The sequence below is a fragment of the Lacerta agilis genome, chromosome 13, assembly GCF_009819535.1.
Source record: "Lacerta agilis isolate rLacAgi1 chromosome 13, rLacAgi1.pri, whole genome shotgun sequence".
NCBI lineage: Eukaryota > Metazoa > Chordata > Lepidosauria > Squamata > Lacertidae > Lacerta > Lacerta agilis.
In genome coordinates, this window is record NC_046324.1 from 43044464 (window position 1) to 43059061 (window position 14598).

The window sequence follows — 14598 nt, forward strand, 5'->3', positions numbered from 1 at the left end:
TTTTTCTCTTTTTTTGGAGGTGAGGCAGTGGCGAACGGAGCCCCTTGGACACCCGGAGTGGCAAACCACGATGCATGCACAATACGGAGCGACATGTCAAACCGCGAGCAAGCTGCAGAGCGAGGCAGCCTCGGCTTGCTCGCAGGGTTTGCCGCAGTGCCGCTCCGTAGTTCGCATGCGTCACTACGCATGAAGCATGCGCGCTATGGAGCGGTGCTGCGCATGCATGCTATGGGGTGGGGGGAGGGAAGGGGCAGGCCAGGAAGGCGTGACACCCCTCCCTGGCCCGCCCCTTGCCTTCGCTCCAGCCAGAAAAAGGAAAGCACACGCCAGCAGGTTTGTGAGCAAGCCGTTGACGCATGCTTTTTCCCGGCGGCTGGGCTCAGCTTGGGCGTTGCGGGGGCGCGCCGAGTGTCTCCCCACCTCCAGGGTGGCAGCACCCAGGGCGGACCGCCCCCAACACCCCGCCCTTGCTCCGCCCCTAAGGTGAGGTGCCTTTTTTTTGCTTTTATATTTTGGATTAGTGATTGTTTTAGAATGCATCGTGATACGATGTTTGCAGTTTTATGCTACACAACTTGAGAGATTTATATTAAAAGGAGAAATATAGAACAGCAATATTATTTTAATATATCCCCCCATCTTTTGTTGTAATTAGGGTGGCTTTTGAAAGGTTAAAACAAGCAAAAGTCAGCAGAAATGAAGCAACCAGTAACGAAAAATAGTTGTTAAAACCTTAATAATTAAAAAAAAAAGTATTTGTGTGTGGAGTCAGTTTCAAAAGCAAATCTCATTACAGTAATTCATTGTGGCTTGGACAAACATTTCGTCTAAGTCATTTATTAAGGGAGTATTTTCTATGCGGAAGCTTATTGTTTCTGGGCTTGTTTTGTTGTTGTTTTGCATTTGTGTGTGTTTTCCTTGACTGGGGTATTTTTCAGCTGAAAAGCCATTCTGGCTCCCCTTCAGGAAAGAAAAAAAGCGGAATATGAAGTGATTGACAGGCAGCACAAGCCCTATGCCTGTTTATTCAGGAAACAAATCCCACTGCCTTCAGTGGATCTCGCCCCTCAAGTATGCGCGCGCCAAAGGATGGTCGCTAAAGACACCTGTGAGAAGAACGTCCAGCTCTTATCCAATCCCTTGGCTTCTCTTTCCCGCCCAAACTAGCTCCGCCCAGCCCTTCCCCTTCTCCCACCTCGCTAGGCCCGCCCATTACACCGCCCAAGGAGAGGGCGACCTTCTTTTCCCACGAGCCCCCGCGCGCGCAACCTTCTCCCGGCAGCCCTTGCGAGAAGAGCAGGGAGACGCTGCGGCAGCTTCAAGATGGCGGACCGACCCGGTAAGCGCTTTTTGAGGGAGGGAGACGCCAAGGTGACCTGGCTCCTGTCAGGGCTTGGGCGGTGCTTGCCCCCATTTCTCGGATAAGAAGCGCCCCGCGCTCCGCACTGTTCTTTGGAAGGAGAAGGGAGCGCCTTCTGAGAAAGCGACGCCCTTCTCAATGCAGCCCTGGGTATAAACGCCAAGGCCGCTGCTCCTGATTGCTGGGGTTCGCCCTTGAGGACGCCGTTTCTCTCTCCCCCCCCCCCCACCTTTCTCTTTGTTGCCTCCCAACTGAAATATGACACAACAGCTCTCCTTTGCATTGTGTCAGGGTCAGGCAGAAGTTCGGCAGGCAAAGCTTCGAACGCCCGTCCCCCCCAAGAATAACCTAGCGCGGGCACGTCCAACTCCCAAGAGACTGCGATCTACTCCCAGTATTTAAAAAACTGGCAGGTTTTTTTAAAAAAAATTACTGGGAATTTTAAACCCATTGTCATTGGAGGGAGGAGGAGCGTACATGGGGTGGGTGGAAAGAGTTGTTGAGCTTTTTAGGGGGAGGGTTGCCCAGGGATGTTGAGCATTTTTTTTAAGGGGGGGGGAGTTGTTGAGCTTTTTTTAAGGAGGGTTACAAGAAATCGCTGACAATCACACACAGCGATAAAGCCACTATTGGCCGCCCACCTCCTTCCCCCACACTACCGGCAGGGAGAAAATATCAACATGTGACGTCCATGGAAATAGGCCCTGTACAGTGGACGCTTGGGTTGCAAATGCAATCTGCGGGAGGCGCGTTCGCAATTCACCGCTTCTGCGCATGCGCAAAGTCTGATTTAGTGTTTGTGCACATGTGCGAGCGCCAAAACCCAGAAGTAACCTGTTCTGTTACTTCTGGGTTCAGTGCGGTGTGTAACCCAGAATCGCACAACCTGAAGCGGCCATAACCCAAGGTATGACTGTAGATCACAGCGACCGGTTGGACATGTCTGATCTAACGAATCATGGCCCACCTAGGCCAGCATCCGGGTCTCGCAGTGGCCAACCAGATGCCTCTGTTGGGAAATCTGCAAGCAGGACCTGAGCACAGGAACAACTCTCCCTTCCTACAGTTTCCAGTATTTGGTATTGGGAAGCATTTATAGCCACCAACCGTAGAGGCTGAACCATAGCTGTGATGGCTCAAAGCCATCAATAGCTTTCTCCTCCATGAATTTGCCTATTCATCTTTTGAAGATGTCGGTGGCCGCCTCTGTAGGGAGGTGTGGGGGAAAACATTGTTACCACTTGTTCCTCCTTGGAATGGTGGTGGGTAAGTTATAGCAGATACCCACCCTCATATTCTTGTTTTTTTCTCGTTAGTTCCAGTAAAAGATATGAGGCTGCTGGATGTAAAAGTGGGGCAGTTGCCAGCCTGGTTAGCAACTCGAGATTACACCCCAGCTGGGATTGTTACGGGTGTCCGTGGAGGTGAGTGTCTGGGAAACATCTGATGTGGAGCATATATTTGTGGCAGTAACCGTATGCGTATGATCGTCTTGCTGAATATTTAGTTTAATCTGTTCAACGCCGGCATTCTTTGTGCAGATAGCCAGGGTTTCAGAAGTCTCCTATTAGGTGTATGCCAGTAGTGTTATACCTGAGAAACAGTGGCAGGATTCAGTGTACAACAGATCACACACTTTCCATTGAAATACTCTTAATTTGCTAATGAAATAAAGGCTTCATTGGGTTTGAAAATCTAGTTGTGATCCACCTTCAGATTTTTAATCCCACTTGATGCATTCACAGTGTCATCCAAATACATACTTGGGAGTATATTTCTGTTGAATTTGGTATTATAAGAGTGAAGAGACATAGGATTGAGCCACAAGTCGTCTCCTCAGTCTTGCAGCCAGATCCTTTGCATTTCTACTCTTAACTAACTTCCACTGAGCTCATTGGCACACTGAAATAAATGCACACAGAACCACAACCCTGAACAGGCAGTTTCTGTACTTCGTTCCTACTTATTTAAAGGACTTGTACACCACCCTTCAGTTAAAAACAAAAAACAAGCATATACTAAAAACAGCAAAATCAATAGTAGCATAAAAACATATAGAGGCAGTGGCTGCTTATGAATCAAAAACCCAAGGGCTGTTACCCCATGTAGAGCTGGCAGTAGCTCTGCAACATCTCAAGCAGGTTATTTCCCAGCCCAGCTACTTGGACAGGAAGGAATTGAACGCAAGGCCTCTTGCCAAACATTCGTTCTTCTGCAGAGCTGCAGCTTTAACCTGAGTTCTCAGTCCCTTTCCCTCTGTTCTTAAGCATATGTCTTAATGTAGCCATTTTAAATTGTTCAGCTAGATAAACTAAATGGTACAGACTTGTTGTAAAATCCTGATCTTTGATAAATTTCCTGCTTGGGCTATAAGCCTAACTACACTAGCTAGAAAGGTAGGTCTCATTGAGGCCGCTGAGTTCAATGGAATAAGCAGCAGGCTGCAAAAGTGGTGATGATCTTGGACTTAAGACTGCATTTCCTTATTCTAAACAAAATAGGAAATTCTTTCCAGTAGCACCTTAGAGACCAACTGAGTTTGTTCTTGGTATGAGCTTTCGTGTGCATGCACACTTCTTCTTTTAGCCTTCTTATTCTTTTAGCCTTCTTATTTAGTTCTTCTTTTAGCCTTCTTATTCTGTTAGCCTTTTAGTGTAGCTGTCACTTATCACTACTAGGTGTTCCTCTGCTATCTGTATATTGTATGGCTAAGACTATGCTCCTTTTTCACTAGGCTATGACAGATTTGTCAAAAAGTACATTGATGTGAGGAAACCAGGCATTGGTGGCCTGGCCATGATGCTAACTGGCTATGTGGTTTTGAGCTACGTCTGGACCTTCGACCATATAAGTGAGTAAAACTTCCATTGTGTATACCTAAAAAGCAGCATTAAATACAGTACAGTCACATCTTTCGCACATTTATCTTGCACGATTTCAACTTTACATGATAAATGCATGCAAAGCAGAGATCTTTTAACCTCCCTCCCTTGCTTACTGGGCAAGCCCTGCTCAGCACACAGGTTCTGGGATGCTCTAGCAAGATACTGTGGGGCCATCTCAGGTTCCCACAATAACTTGCATGACCACCCTCAGGCTTCCAGAGCCAACATGATGTGATGGCCTTGCTTGGGGGACAAGGCCCACTCAGTGCACTGGCTCTGGAAATGTAAGGACCCTAATGGGTGGCTCCAGTATTATCAATTTTTGCATATATGTGCCTTCCCTGCATAAGATGCAGTTGTACTGTAAATCCTTTGAGAAGAGAATTCTTAATGCTTTTAGGGAAAGGTATGTGTTCTGTTGATTTTCTGCTCATGCTTCATGCCCCGATCTATGGTGGGTTGCATCAGTTGCACTCTCACTCTTCCTTTTGGAACTACTAAAGTGTCTTGGGATACCTAATTTGAACTTGCATGGCCTAAGTATAGCTACTTGTGCTGGAGAAATGGGGAGGTTGTGTTCATAGGAAATTTGTAAATTTCCCAACTGCATATAGCTGCTTACTGTTGGGAAACTGAATGTTTGATTGGATGCCATGCTGCTGTCAGGCGTTAGGTAAAACCTATTTTCCCCAGGTATTTGATTAATGATAGTATACAGTATGTCATTGTTTAGCTTTGTCATGGTAACTAGAAGCTGTTTTCAACACACATGGAAATATGGGATAAACCTTTTAAATGAAGAATGCACTTCCATATACAAATATACAAAAGCCTCTGCAACTGTTTGTTTTGGCTATTCAGAGCATGATCGCTGGAGGAAGTATCACTGAAGCTTGATGGACCAGAAGAATACAAGCTGCCATACTGTGACTTGTTGTGAGTTTGCTTCAACTGAATGCAGATTGGCTCTTACCTTCTAGACTTAACAGTGTATTCTGTGACCAATAATAAAATATTTACTTTCATTGTGACTGATGGAACTAATTTGATCACTGCAAGGTAACAAACAAACAGTTATCCTACAGTGGGTGCGGGGTGTACATTAAGTTGGTGCTTGAAGGGATTGTTAACCACAGCCCATGAGTGAAGAATTGCCTGAAGTTGTAAGGATAAGGAATAAAGAGCATTAGACATAGTCAGTGCTATTAACAAAATCTAGAGACTAGATGACATCCTTGGAACTTACTCAAGTCTGCAGAGTAATTCAGTTCAGGTGACTGAAGCTGTGTGCATTTTAGAGGTGGGCTCAATCTGGCCCTAGCAACAGAATCAAAGTTCAATAGTATAGCTTCTTTCCTTTGGTTTCTCTAAGGGACATTTAATGCTCTTGTTTTGCAGCAGGAAGATTCCTTAGTAAAATTGAAACTAATCTACAAGATAACACTGTGCACTTGGTAGCTTTTAAAAATCGATTAAATATCCTGATTATGTTGTCATGCAGGACCTCAGTTAATTCTTCCCAGACATGTGTTCCTTTTCTGTCCCCCAAAGTCACACTTCATAAATTAACATCAAAGTATAGCCCTTAAAAATAGGAAATAAATGCTTAAAGATAGTAGTTTGGGCAACTGTAGCTGAACTCTTGATAATGGGTCAGAAATGTATGACAAATTTCAGAAAGTGCAGATTCTACCATCAAAAATAAAGTACAGTTTTGTGGTAGGATTGTGGAAAGGTGCTTATGAAAAGGTACATATAATCTTCATGTAACACGAGTTTATACACACACGTGTCCCTCTACTTCCAACTATGAATGCATAATGAACTTAAATACCTTTGCTTTTCAACTCTGACCAATCAGTTAAAGGGACATGAGCTGTGTAGCTTTGTGACTTCATCTTGTCTACAGAGGCAAGGACATTCTACTGGACTTCAACCTAATGCCAACTCCTTCCCCCTCCCACAACAGCAGACAACTGCAGGTAGCTAAGTAAATTCTTCCCAAGTGACATACCAATAACCCTTGGACCAAACACTTTACAAGGCAGGCACTGGTGTAGATTTTAAGCATGTGGAGAACACAGCACAGTTGTGCAACTCATGACGTCTCATGAGCGAATTCCCACCTTCCACCCATAGCCGAGGACTGATGAAAAAATGAAAGACTTCCAAGCCAAGGATACTGGAACAAGGAGTGCCTATTCCAAATATTCTATTTCAGAAGAAGGCTTGTGTATTAAGCTTTTCTTCAGCCTGCTTCCCAGCTGGGCAGTCTGAATAAAGGCAGGCACCACTTATGTTCTAAAAGGTAAAACAAATGAGGAAATACAAAAAAGAGGTTGTGGGTAAGTAGTCCTCAGTAGGCTGTCCTTTTCATGTAGTCAATGGGGGAAAAAGATGGCTCAACAAGTTCAGTGTGGTTTCAGGCATAGTTCAGCCCTCATATTTAAAAAAGTGCTGCTGGCTCACTGTCCACTAAGGAATGCCAAATGTCCTTTGGTGCATCTGTTGGCATAATGTCCTTTTTCACCACACTGGAGAGAAGACAAAAAAATGAAGCTATTAAAATACAGGAAGCTAAAAGCTTCGAATAAAAACATTAGCATGAATGCAAATGATAAGCACAAAACCTATCTTTCTTCCTAAAGTACTCCCAAGGCTGGAAGTCAATAGTTTATATATGACTGAAACTTTGAATTGGTGCCTTTCCCTGTGGTGCTGCTTTTGGAAGTGGTTGGTATCCCTGTTGAAAGCAGTGACAACAGTAAAATGCCAAATGTTAAACAGCACTAAATTTAATCTATGGCTGTAAGTGTTCCTTTGCAACCACAGCTTGAATTTGGTACTGTTCAAAGCCACATCAGTTGACAAGTGGGCATGCCTTGGCCCAGTCAGCCTGGCAGGGCAAATTAGGACCATCAGGCAGAGATTTGTCATTGCTGATATAGATAGAGGGGAGTTCTTTGCCCATCTTCATGTCCTGTCACACACATTTTGAGAGACAGATAATCGTATCTGGGTAAGTTTTTTACTTGAGAACTATGGAATTCAACTTTGTTGCCTTCCAGTGCAACAACTTCCAGAGGTGTAGCCATATTAACAAAGGTGTTTTCACAAAGGTGTAAGCAGGTTCCCAAGACAGAGATGGAGTTTCCTTATTCAATACCTATCCCTTGCTTAGCTGCTTCATACTCTTACATATTCCTTTTTAGATTATCCCTGCAATTAAAGTTGGCTGAAACAACACTCTCCACTTGGATGTATGAAAATAAAATGCAACTGAGTTTATTTCACTTTCAAAACTCAGGATTTGGGGTGCAGAGTTTTAAGATTCCCCAGACAATCCTTTCCCCTACAACCTGCAGGCTTCAGCTTACCTTATAACAGGTGACCTGTTCCAATGGCCGAGGACCCCTGTTCCCCATGCTGTTGTTTTGAGACTGCATAACTCCAATGACCTGTGGGGTCCTCTGTTGGTTGGGAGAAGAGTTCTGACTTGTTAATTGGATGAGGGATGATGATCTCTGTAGTGGTGGATTGTTATTTTGCTGAGAGGGGAAAAAGCAGCCCACACATTGAATGATCAATTCAGAAAAATATTCACTGCTGCCTTTAAGTATCAGACATGATAATCAAAAAGACAACATCCTTAACCCAAATGTTCTCAACATCTTAAAATTCAAAGTACCATAGCCCTGAACCATGACTGAAATGCAACTACCCCTAAGTATGTTTCTTTTTGCCAAGGCTTCTACAAATGTAGTATGTAACATCCAACCTTCAGATAGCAAGAAATTCCCACAGTACCTGACTACAGAATGGAACACCAATGGTGTATAAAAAGATATACCCTTCAAACAAAAAAAGAAGTTCCTCACAATGATTTCACAATGGTGCTTTGCTATTTCTATTCTCTGAAGCAGATATAAACTGTATGTTTGGTGTTCGACTATTTCAACAACCTTAACACTCTGGCATTTAGAAGATGCTGCAGAAGTCTGTAGATGTAACTGGGGTACTGCATACCTTTTGTTGTGGCTGTGTTGGTGGAGGCAGTGGTGGTTGCTCTGTGGTTCCCATGGGAAGTTCAAATCGAGGGCTAATTTAAAAAGAAAGTATTTAAGGAAACATACAAAGATCAAATTGACCCTCAAACCACTGACACCTCCCCCTTACAGCTTCAGAGTTCATACCTGTCCTGAGCAACAGAAAATAATTCCTCTCCATGTTACATTTTGCTGCTTGGATACAAGAAACTACAGCAATGAGAAAGTATTTTCTACATACAGCACTAGTACAGGAAGGAGAAACCAACAACCAGAGCAGCTTGTGGAACAGCCCACCCTCAACGCTAAAGAAGCGTGAAGTACTTTCTCCTCCAGCCAAATTGAGAGATGCTTACAGGGCTAACACCTAGAGACAACTGGTGGGAACAAGCTGTACCCCATGCTGCTAGGGAAAGTCAAAAATCTGGGATGCTGTCAACCTGACAATATCTTCCCATTTTTAAGTATGATAGCAAAACTCACCCTGAGCAAAAACTTAACTCTGTGCAAGCCTGCCTTATTGGGAAGCCACAAGCCTCAGTAGGTTAAGAAATATATTTGTGAAATGCAATAATCATTTTCCAAGACCATTTCACTGCCATGTGTTTTCTTACAGTGGAGGAGGGCCTCATTCAACACTGGATCTCCTCCCAACTGCTCCAGAAGGCAGGCCCAAGCTTTGAGACGTTCAAGTGGACAAGAGGCCCTTCCCATATGGATCATATCTTAGCTCCAGAAAGCAGGGCGTTGATGGGGCTCTGCAGAACTTTCTTTCCTCAACCTTTCCTAACTTTCTGGCTTCTAAATCTCCCATATCTTTCTCTCTTACTACTATGGAGCTTATTCAGAAATGGGTTTAAAATGTTTTCTTCAACCTGAAAAAGAAGAGTCCAGCACTTTCTCATCACTCATTTGAGGAATATTCTGACCGTAGAACCAGCCTAAAATATTTCCAGGATACATTTGAATGGCAGAGGGCATAGTGGATGACACTTGTGAATGAGCCTGGGGCAACTTTCAAAGAAATTAATATATGCAAGTGTGTGATATAGAAGTTATGATGTAGAAGGTTAAAGGGGAAACAAAAAACAGCAGAAATAATCCTGGAGCATACTCACTGCATGAATTTGCAAGTGGGACCCTCTGGACAGAAGCCTACCAGATAATTCACACATATAACACGTCGGGTATGTCTGTGCCTACAGAGGGGGCCTGCAATAAAAGATTTTGTGGTTATACCTGTTATATGCAAACACAGGAAACATTCAGGATACTCAAGGCTTGCTGTATACACACAAAGCCAAGCCAACCAAGGCTACCTGTGATTTCTGACCCTTCAAGCTGCAAGGATTGTGCATTTTCAGAGACTTTCACACTACCACAAACAGAAATTTCCCAGAAATGAAGACATGTTCTTAAGCAGCCAACTCTTATGCCAGACATCAGGGATGGGACCCTCCCAAGGTGCAAGGTGTTACTGCTTCACATTATGGTTGCAAAGTAAATAAATGTTGGAAGTCAACACAGATGCAGGCTAGCAAGCTACACAGCCAGCAGCAGAAATATGAGGTATACATACCATGTTTACAAAAACCTCTGTCATACCAAGGGCAATCTTTGATCTTAGATTCTGGGTCAATGTGCAAGAATGGACATTCCTTGTTGCTGCATTCCCCTGCAGTAGACAAACACTCACTTTACTGGACCAACCAAGAAAGAAAGAGCATTGTGCATCAGCATCAGGATCAAACAGCTTTCCCAGAACAATGCTATAGCATCAGGAAAAACTTGAATGCATATCTTTTGCCATCACAAGAATCTTGGCTTTCTAACAAAGTTGGTGTCACTCGGGTCATTTATTCACTTCAAGTGCAACCCAAAACAAACAAGGCATATAAAAATTATGGAATTCACAGTACATTACAGACAGCATAGCACATGAAACAATGATAACAAGTAAAAGTGCAAATTTCCAAACAGAACTACTCAATGTACGACCATATGCCCGTGCTCAAGGGTTATACACATATTTGATTATTTCATCCTATAAACACTTGGGAAGAGAAATTGCAAATTGCACCAGACAACATAACAAGATACAGAATCTACTGTTCACTGCAAGTAAGTTTTAGTTCAAAAACCAGCTCCTATTAGTGAGAACTGCAAGGTAACTTATCTCATTCCCTTGTGTTACTGCCAATCCCAATACATGGCCCCAAAATGTGTGAAGCAGTATGATTACACATGACCCAAACTACAACTCAAGCCTGATGTCTCTATGGAGACCTAGTAAAGTACAGTATGGCAACCAAAATATGGAATTACAAATGTAGTAACACTCCAGTGCTAACTTAAAACTGTCCTAGCAAAACATTCCGACTAGCTGCAAAAAATACTCCAGGGTCAGATAAGCATGGAATGCAGTGATTCGGTGGTTTACACAATGTGGGAGATACGCATGAGAGTTACACAGTGCAGGACCACCAGAATCGAATTATTCATTGGTACATTCTATATAGAGAATAAGTGCTATTGGATAAATAAATAAATAAAACAGCTACAGCAAAATCTGTATCAAGAATCTAATATCAAAATTTATACATCACTAAGCTGCAAATTTCTGTCATCAGTGGGTGTTGTTAGGCAAGCATCTCCTCATGGAATTGTACTAATGACCTTAATTTATGGAGCTATTGTAAGGATTGCTGAGACAATATATGAGAAGTACCCTCAACATTTTAAAGTGCTTCATAAATGTCTATTTGTATTGAGTGATTTCCTCTGTACAAGGCAAGCCTTCACAGTACCAGTAAAACTCATGCAGATACCATATTTCCTCTTACCATATTTTGAGTAAAAATAACACTCTGGCATCTTAGTCATGTCATATTCATGCAAGAATTCACACTGGTCACCCTTCTTGCATAACCCTCGTAGCCAGTGTTTGCAAACCACTGTCTTTTCGCCACTGATGTGCCGGAAGGGACACATTCCTCCTATTGTGCAGAAAACAAGAGATAAAAGAAATGCTCTTTAACACACACCCCATCTGAATTATGGGTAGAAAGCATCAAGGAAGGTCTATTACAATTTTCATTTAGGTCATAGAAACATGTTTGGCTCACAGATCATATTTGTTCATAGATAATATATGCAGAACTAACATGGTAGATACAACCTCTCCCCTGATAAGAGTCTTCTAGGCAGATAGGATGACCAAGAGATGTCAAAATGAAAGGAGGGTCCATGAATAGAAAATCATGTATTCTCAAAAAATCATAGGAGCTTGGAAACCACAAGATCCTAATGTATTATTTTTATTCCGATAACTCAGTTTGTAAGTCAATGGGGTAAAAAAAGTGGTTTTGTTGTACCAGGGACTGATAGTCTGCTTGGAGGCCCTTTAGTTCTACAAAGTTTTGTACATCATATGTCCACACACCTAACAAGACTTCCTTGTTTCTCTGTCAAGTGCTACGTACACTGATGCAGTATATAAACAAAAAGACTAACTACTGATTCACAATAAAGGACTGGTTTATTTATTGGCTCTGTTCATCTTTTTCTAGCACAGCAATTTGCAGTTGTGGCTTACCTTTTCCACAGGCCGCTTTTAAAAAAAAATCACAGACAGCTGCACCCGATTCTGTGGAAAAAGAGATTCACAATGAAGCTCCCTATAACCCACACCTCTGTAGTTTCAACAGTTGCGTTATTACATCATCAAAATGAAGAACGCTATACAAATTATTCACTCAAGTCTTCAGGTGGAAATTTACCCAGTATCATCTAATGAATTTATGACTGAGCACACATTTCATATTCTTTTTTTAAAGTCCATATTCAAACTGTCAAAGCACTGACAGGAACTGCTGGGGAAACACACTGTTCCTGAGCCTCTCATAGCTATGTAACAAGTAGAAATCCAGAAAAGGTTTTCCTAGCATTTCTTCCCTTAGCCTGAGAACATTTTGGATAACTTGCAAGCCCATATGCACCATGAAGAGAGGTTTGTACTAAGCTGGCAACCTATTTTGTTCACCCAAAGCTTGCCTGTTTTGAATTCTTTAAAGTGTTATATAAATGCTAGCTGTTATTATTATGCTTCCTACTGCAGCTTTGGGGGCAAGTAAATAAGTGACCATGGGGTCACAAAGAGTTGGACACGACTAAACAACAACAAAATAAGTTATTATTTTTGAAGGCATTTTTTGGTGCAGTTTTATGGAAATTTTACAGCTGTTGACTATAATATTTTATGGATCCACTTTTTTCCTTTTAAAAAATATTTCCTTTGCACTTTAGCAACTGACTTCTCAAATATCGTTTTAATCCTACAAAGCTGCATCTTTGCTTTTACTCACTAGTCTACCACCATCATCAATTTATCAGTCAACAGGCCAAAATTAAAACCATACAATGCACCCTTTTATTAAGTAGAGAGTAAAACACAAAGTATGACATAAGTGTGATTGATGGAGGGCACTATCAACAGCAACTAGTCATTTATTTATATGCTTTATATACTCCTATAACATTAAAAATAGCAAAGTGGTTTATATGGATAGCTCAGTTGGCTAGAGTGTAGCACTGATAACACCAAGGTTGCAGGTTCGATCCCCGTACGGGACAACTGCATATTCCTGCATTGCAGGGGGTTGGATTGGTGATGATCCTCAGGGTCCCTTCCAACTCTACAATTCTGTGTGGAACTGTTGGGCTTTTCATGTACATAACACACAAAAATTAGAATCAGAGACTCATCAACTAATTATGGAAATATGTATTCTTAATTGCGTGCGTAAGCCTGGTGGAACATTCTCAGCTGGTGTTTAAAAGTCGAAACAGAAAGCACCTGCTTAAGCTCTACTAGCAGAGTATTGCACAGGACCAATGACCCTAGAGACTCTATTTTGTGTCAATGTCAAATGAGCCTCACCAACTCAAGGGTAGGGCGGGCAGCTAACAACACTCCTGCAGATGATCTGAAGGAATGAGGTGGGATATAAGTGCTCAGGCAGTCCTGAAGGCACTCTGGACCTCAGTTCTTCAGGGCTTTGTAAATGTATACAAGGACAATGAACCTGGCTAAGCAGCAGATGGGCAGCCAGCCCAGCATAGATTTTTAAAATACTGTAATGATGTTGCATGTTGTTGGCCAGGTGGTCCTGTCAGCAGTCTGGCCATTCTATTCTGCATCAGCTGGAGCTTCTGGACAGACCCACCAAAAATACACTGAGTAATCCAGTCTTGAGAGTGCCGCCACATAGTTATGATGGCTACATGGAACCTTTGGAATCAAGAGTCAGTGTATCTGAGAGTCCTTTTCTACGGAACAATAGGAAGAGAAAGCTGTTGCCTTTATGCCCTACTGGATGATTTTCCAGTGGAATCTGGGTGGCTGCTACAGGATGTAGGAAACCAGACTACACAGGACCTTTCGCCTGCTCCAACAGGGCTCTTCCTACATTGGGGTTATAAGTAGGTTCAATTTTCCCTTTTAAATAAATTTGATTCCTATTTTAATCCATCTGCCTTCTCTTCAGTGACTCACAGAAAAGAAGCCCTGCCAAATTCAACATGACCTACCCCTTAAAGTAGAAGTTACTTCTGGGGAGGGAGGGATGGGGGGGGGGTTATTCCAAAATGTGTTTTAGTGGGATTGTAAACCACACGACTGATATAATTTATTTAGATAACACTTAAATCCCACCGAGACTCTGAAAGGAGCTTAAAAAACAAAACAAAAACCCTCAAAACCTAGGTGCAGCAGCAAAAATAATACGACATCCGCATGGGACAAGGATTGCTCCGGCTCCCTTCCGTGACGTGTCCCGCAAGTTAACACCTCCCTCAAAGGCCCCTATTCAGTATATTGGGAATAATAATAATAATAATAATAATAATTGCAATGTGTGCCTCTGCCTGCCCCCTCTCCCTCCATCTTCAATTCCACCGGGAAGAGTAGGTGTGTGGGGGGGGGGGGAAATCTGGGTCTGCCTCTTCCTGCGCGGCCCTCCCTGACCTCCCTCCCTCCGCCGCCCCCTCGCGTACTGTCCATGCCCGGGAAGGGCAGCGGCTGCGCCCCGAGCTGCTGCTCCACCGCGATCTCCAGGTCGAACTTGATGTGATCCACGCTGGCGATAAGTTCCTGCATGGCGGCGGCTGTGGCGGCTGTGCGCTCAAGGGTAAAGAAGCGAAGTATCTCTGCTCCCCTCGAGGCGCTTTCGGCTCTGAGGGAAAACTGAGGCAAAACCAAAGGGCGGGGCGAGTGAGGAGCCTAACGCTTGTGTGCGCGCGCGAG

The 14598-nt window shown here is 43.1% G+C and overlaps 2 protein-coding genes across 2 annotated transcripts; one reads left to right on the plus strand and one right to left on the minus strand.

Annotated features, from left to right (window-relative positions):
• Positions 1 to 1223: 1223 nt before the first annotated feature.
• Positions 1224 to 5279, plus strand: ATP5MF (ATP synthase membrane subunit f). Its single transcript, XM_033166568.1, has 4 exons — positions 1224 to 1342; positions 2680 to 2787; positions 4098 to 4214; positions 5110 to 5279. Exons 1-4 carry the CDS (start codon positions 1327 to 1329, stop codon positions 5136 to 5138), a joined length of 270 nt encoding a protein of 89 aa, XP_033022459.1. The 5' UTR covers positions 1224 to 1326; the 3' UTR covers positions 5139 to 5279.
• A 1149-nt stretch (positions 5280 to 6428) lies between these two features.
• Positions 6429 to 14596, minus strand: CPSF4 (cleavage and polyadenylation specific factor 4). Its single transcript, XM_033166567.1, has 8 exons — positions 14349 to 14596; positions 11890 to 11940; positions 11138 to 11290; positions 9874 to 9969; positions 9413 to 9506; positions 8275 to 8347; positions 7626 to 7796; positions 6429 to 6782 (listed from the first exon to the last, which is right to left on the minus strand). Exons 1-8 carry the CDS (start codon positions 14449 to 14451, stop codon positions 6714 to 6716), a joined length of 810 nt encoding a protein of 269 aa, XP_033022458.1. The 5' UTR covers positions 14452 to 14596; the 3' UTR covers positions 6429 to 6713.
• Between the last annotated feature and the right edge of the window lie 2 nt (positions 14597 to 14598).

Excerpts from the sequence above, each read along its gene's own strand:
- ATP5MF (XM_033166568.1), top strand. Across the intron at positions 2,788-4,097 it reads TGTTACGGGTGTCCGTGGAG|GCTATGACAGATTTGTCAAA; the intron begins GTGAGTGTCTGG and ends CTTTTTCACTAG. Across the intron at positions 4,215-5,109 it reads CTGGACCTTCGACCATATAA|AGCATGATCGCTGGAGGAAG; the intron begins GTGAGTAAAACT and ends TTGGCTATTCAG.
- CPSF4 (XM_033166567.1), bottom strand. The coding sequence starts at position 14,451 with ATGCAGGAACTTATCGCCAGCGTGGATCACATCAAGTTCGACCTGGAG. Across the intron at positions 11,291-11,889 it reads AAAAGCGGCCTGTGGAAAAG|GAGGAATGTGTCCCTTCCGG; the intron begins GTAAGCCACAAC and ends TCTGCACAATAG. Across the intron at positions 9,970-11,137 it reads TTATTTTTACTCAAAATATG|GGGAATGCAGCAACAAGGAA; the intron begins GTAAGAGGAAAT and ends TGTCTACTGCAG.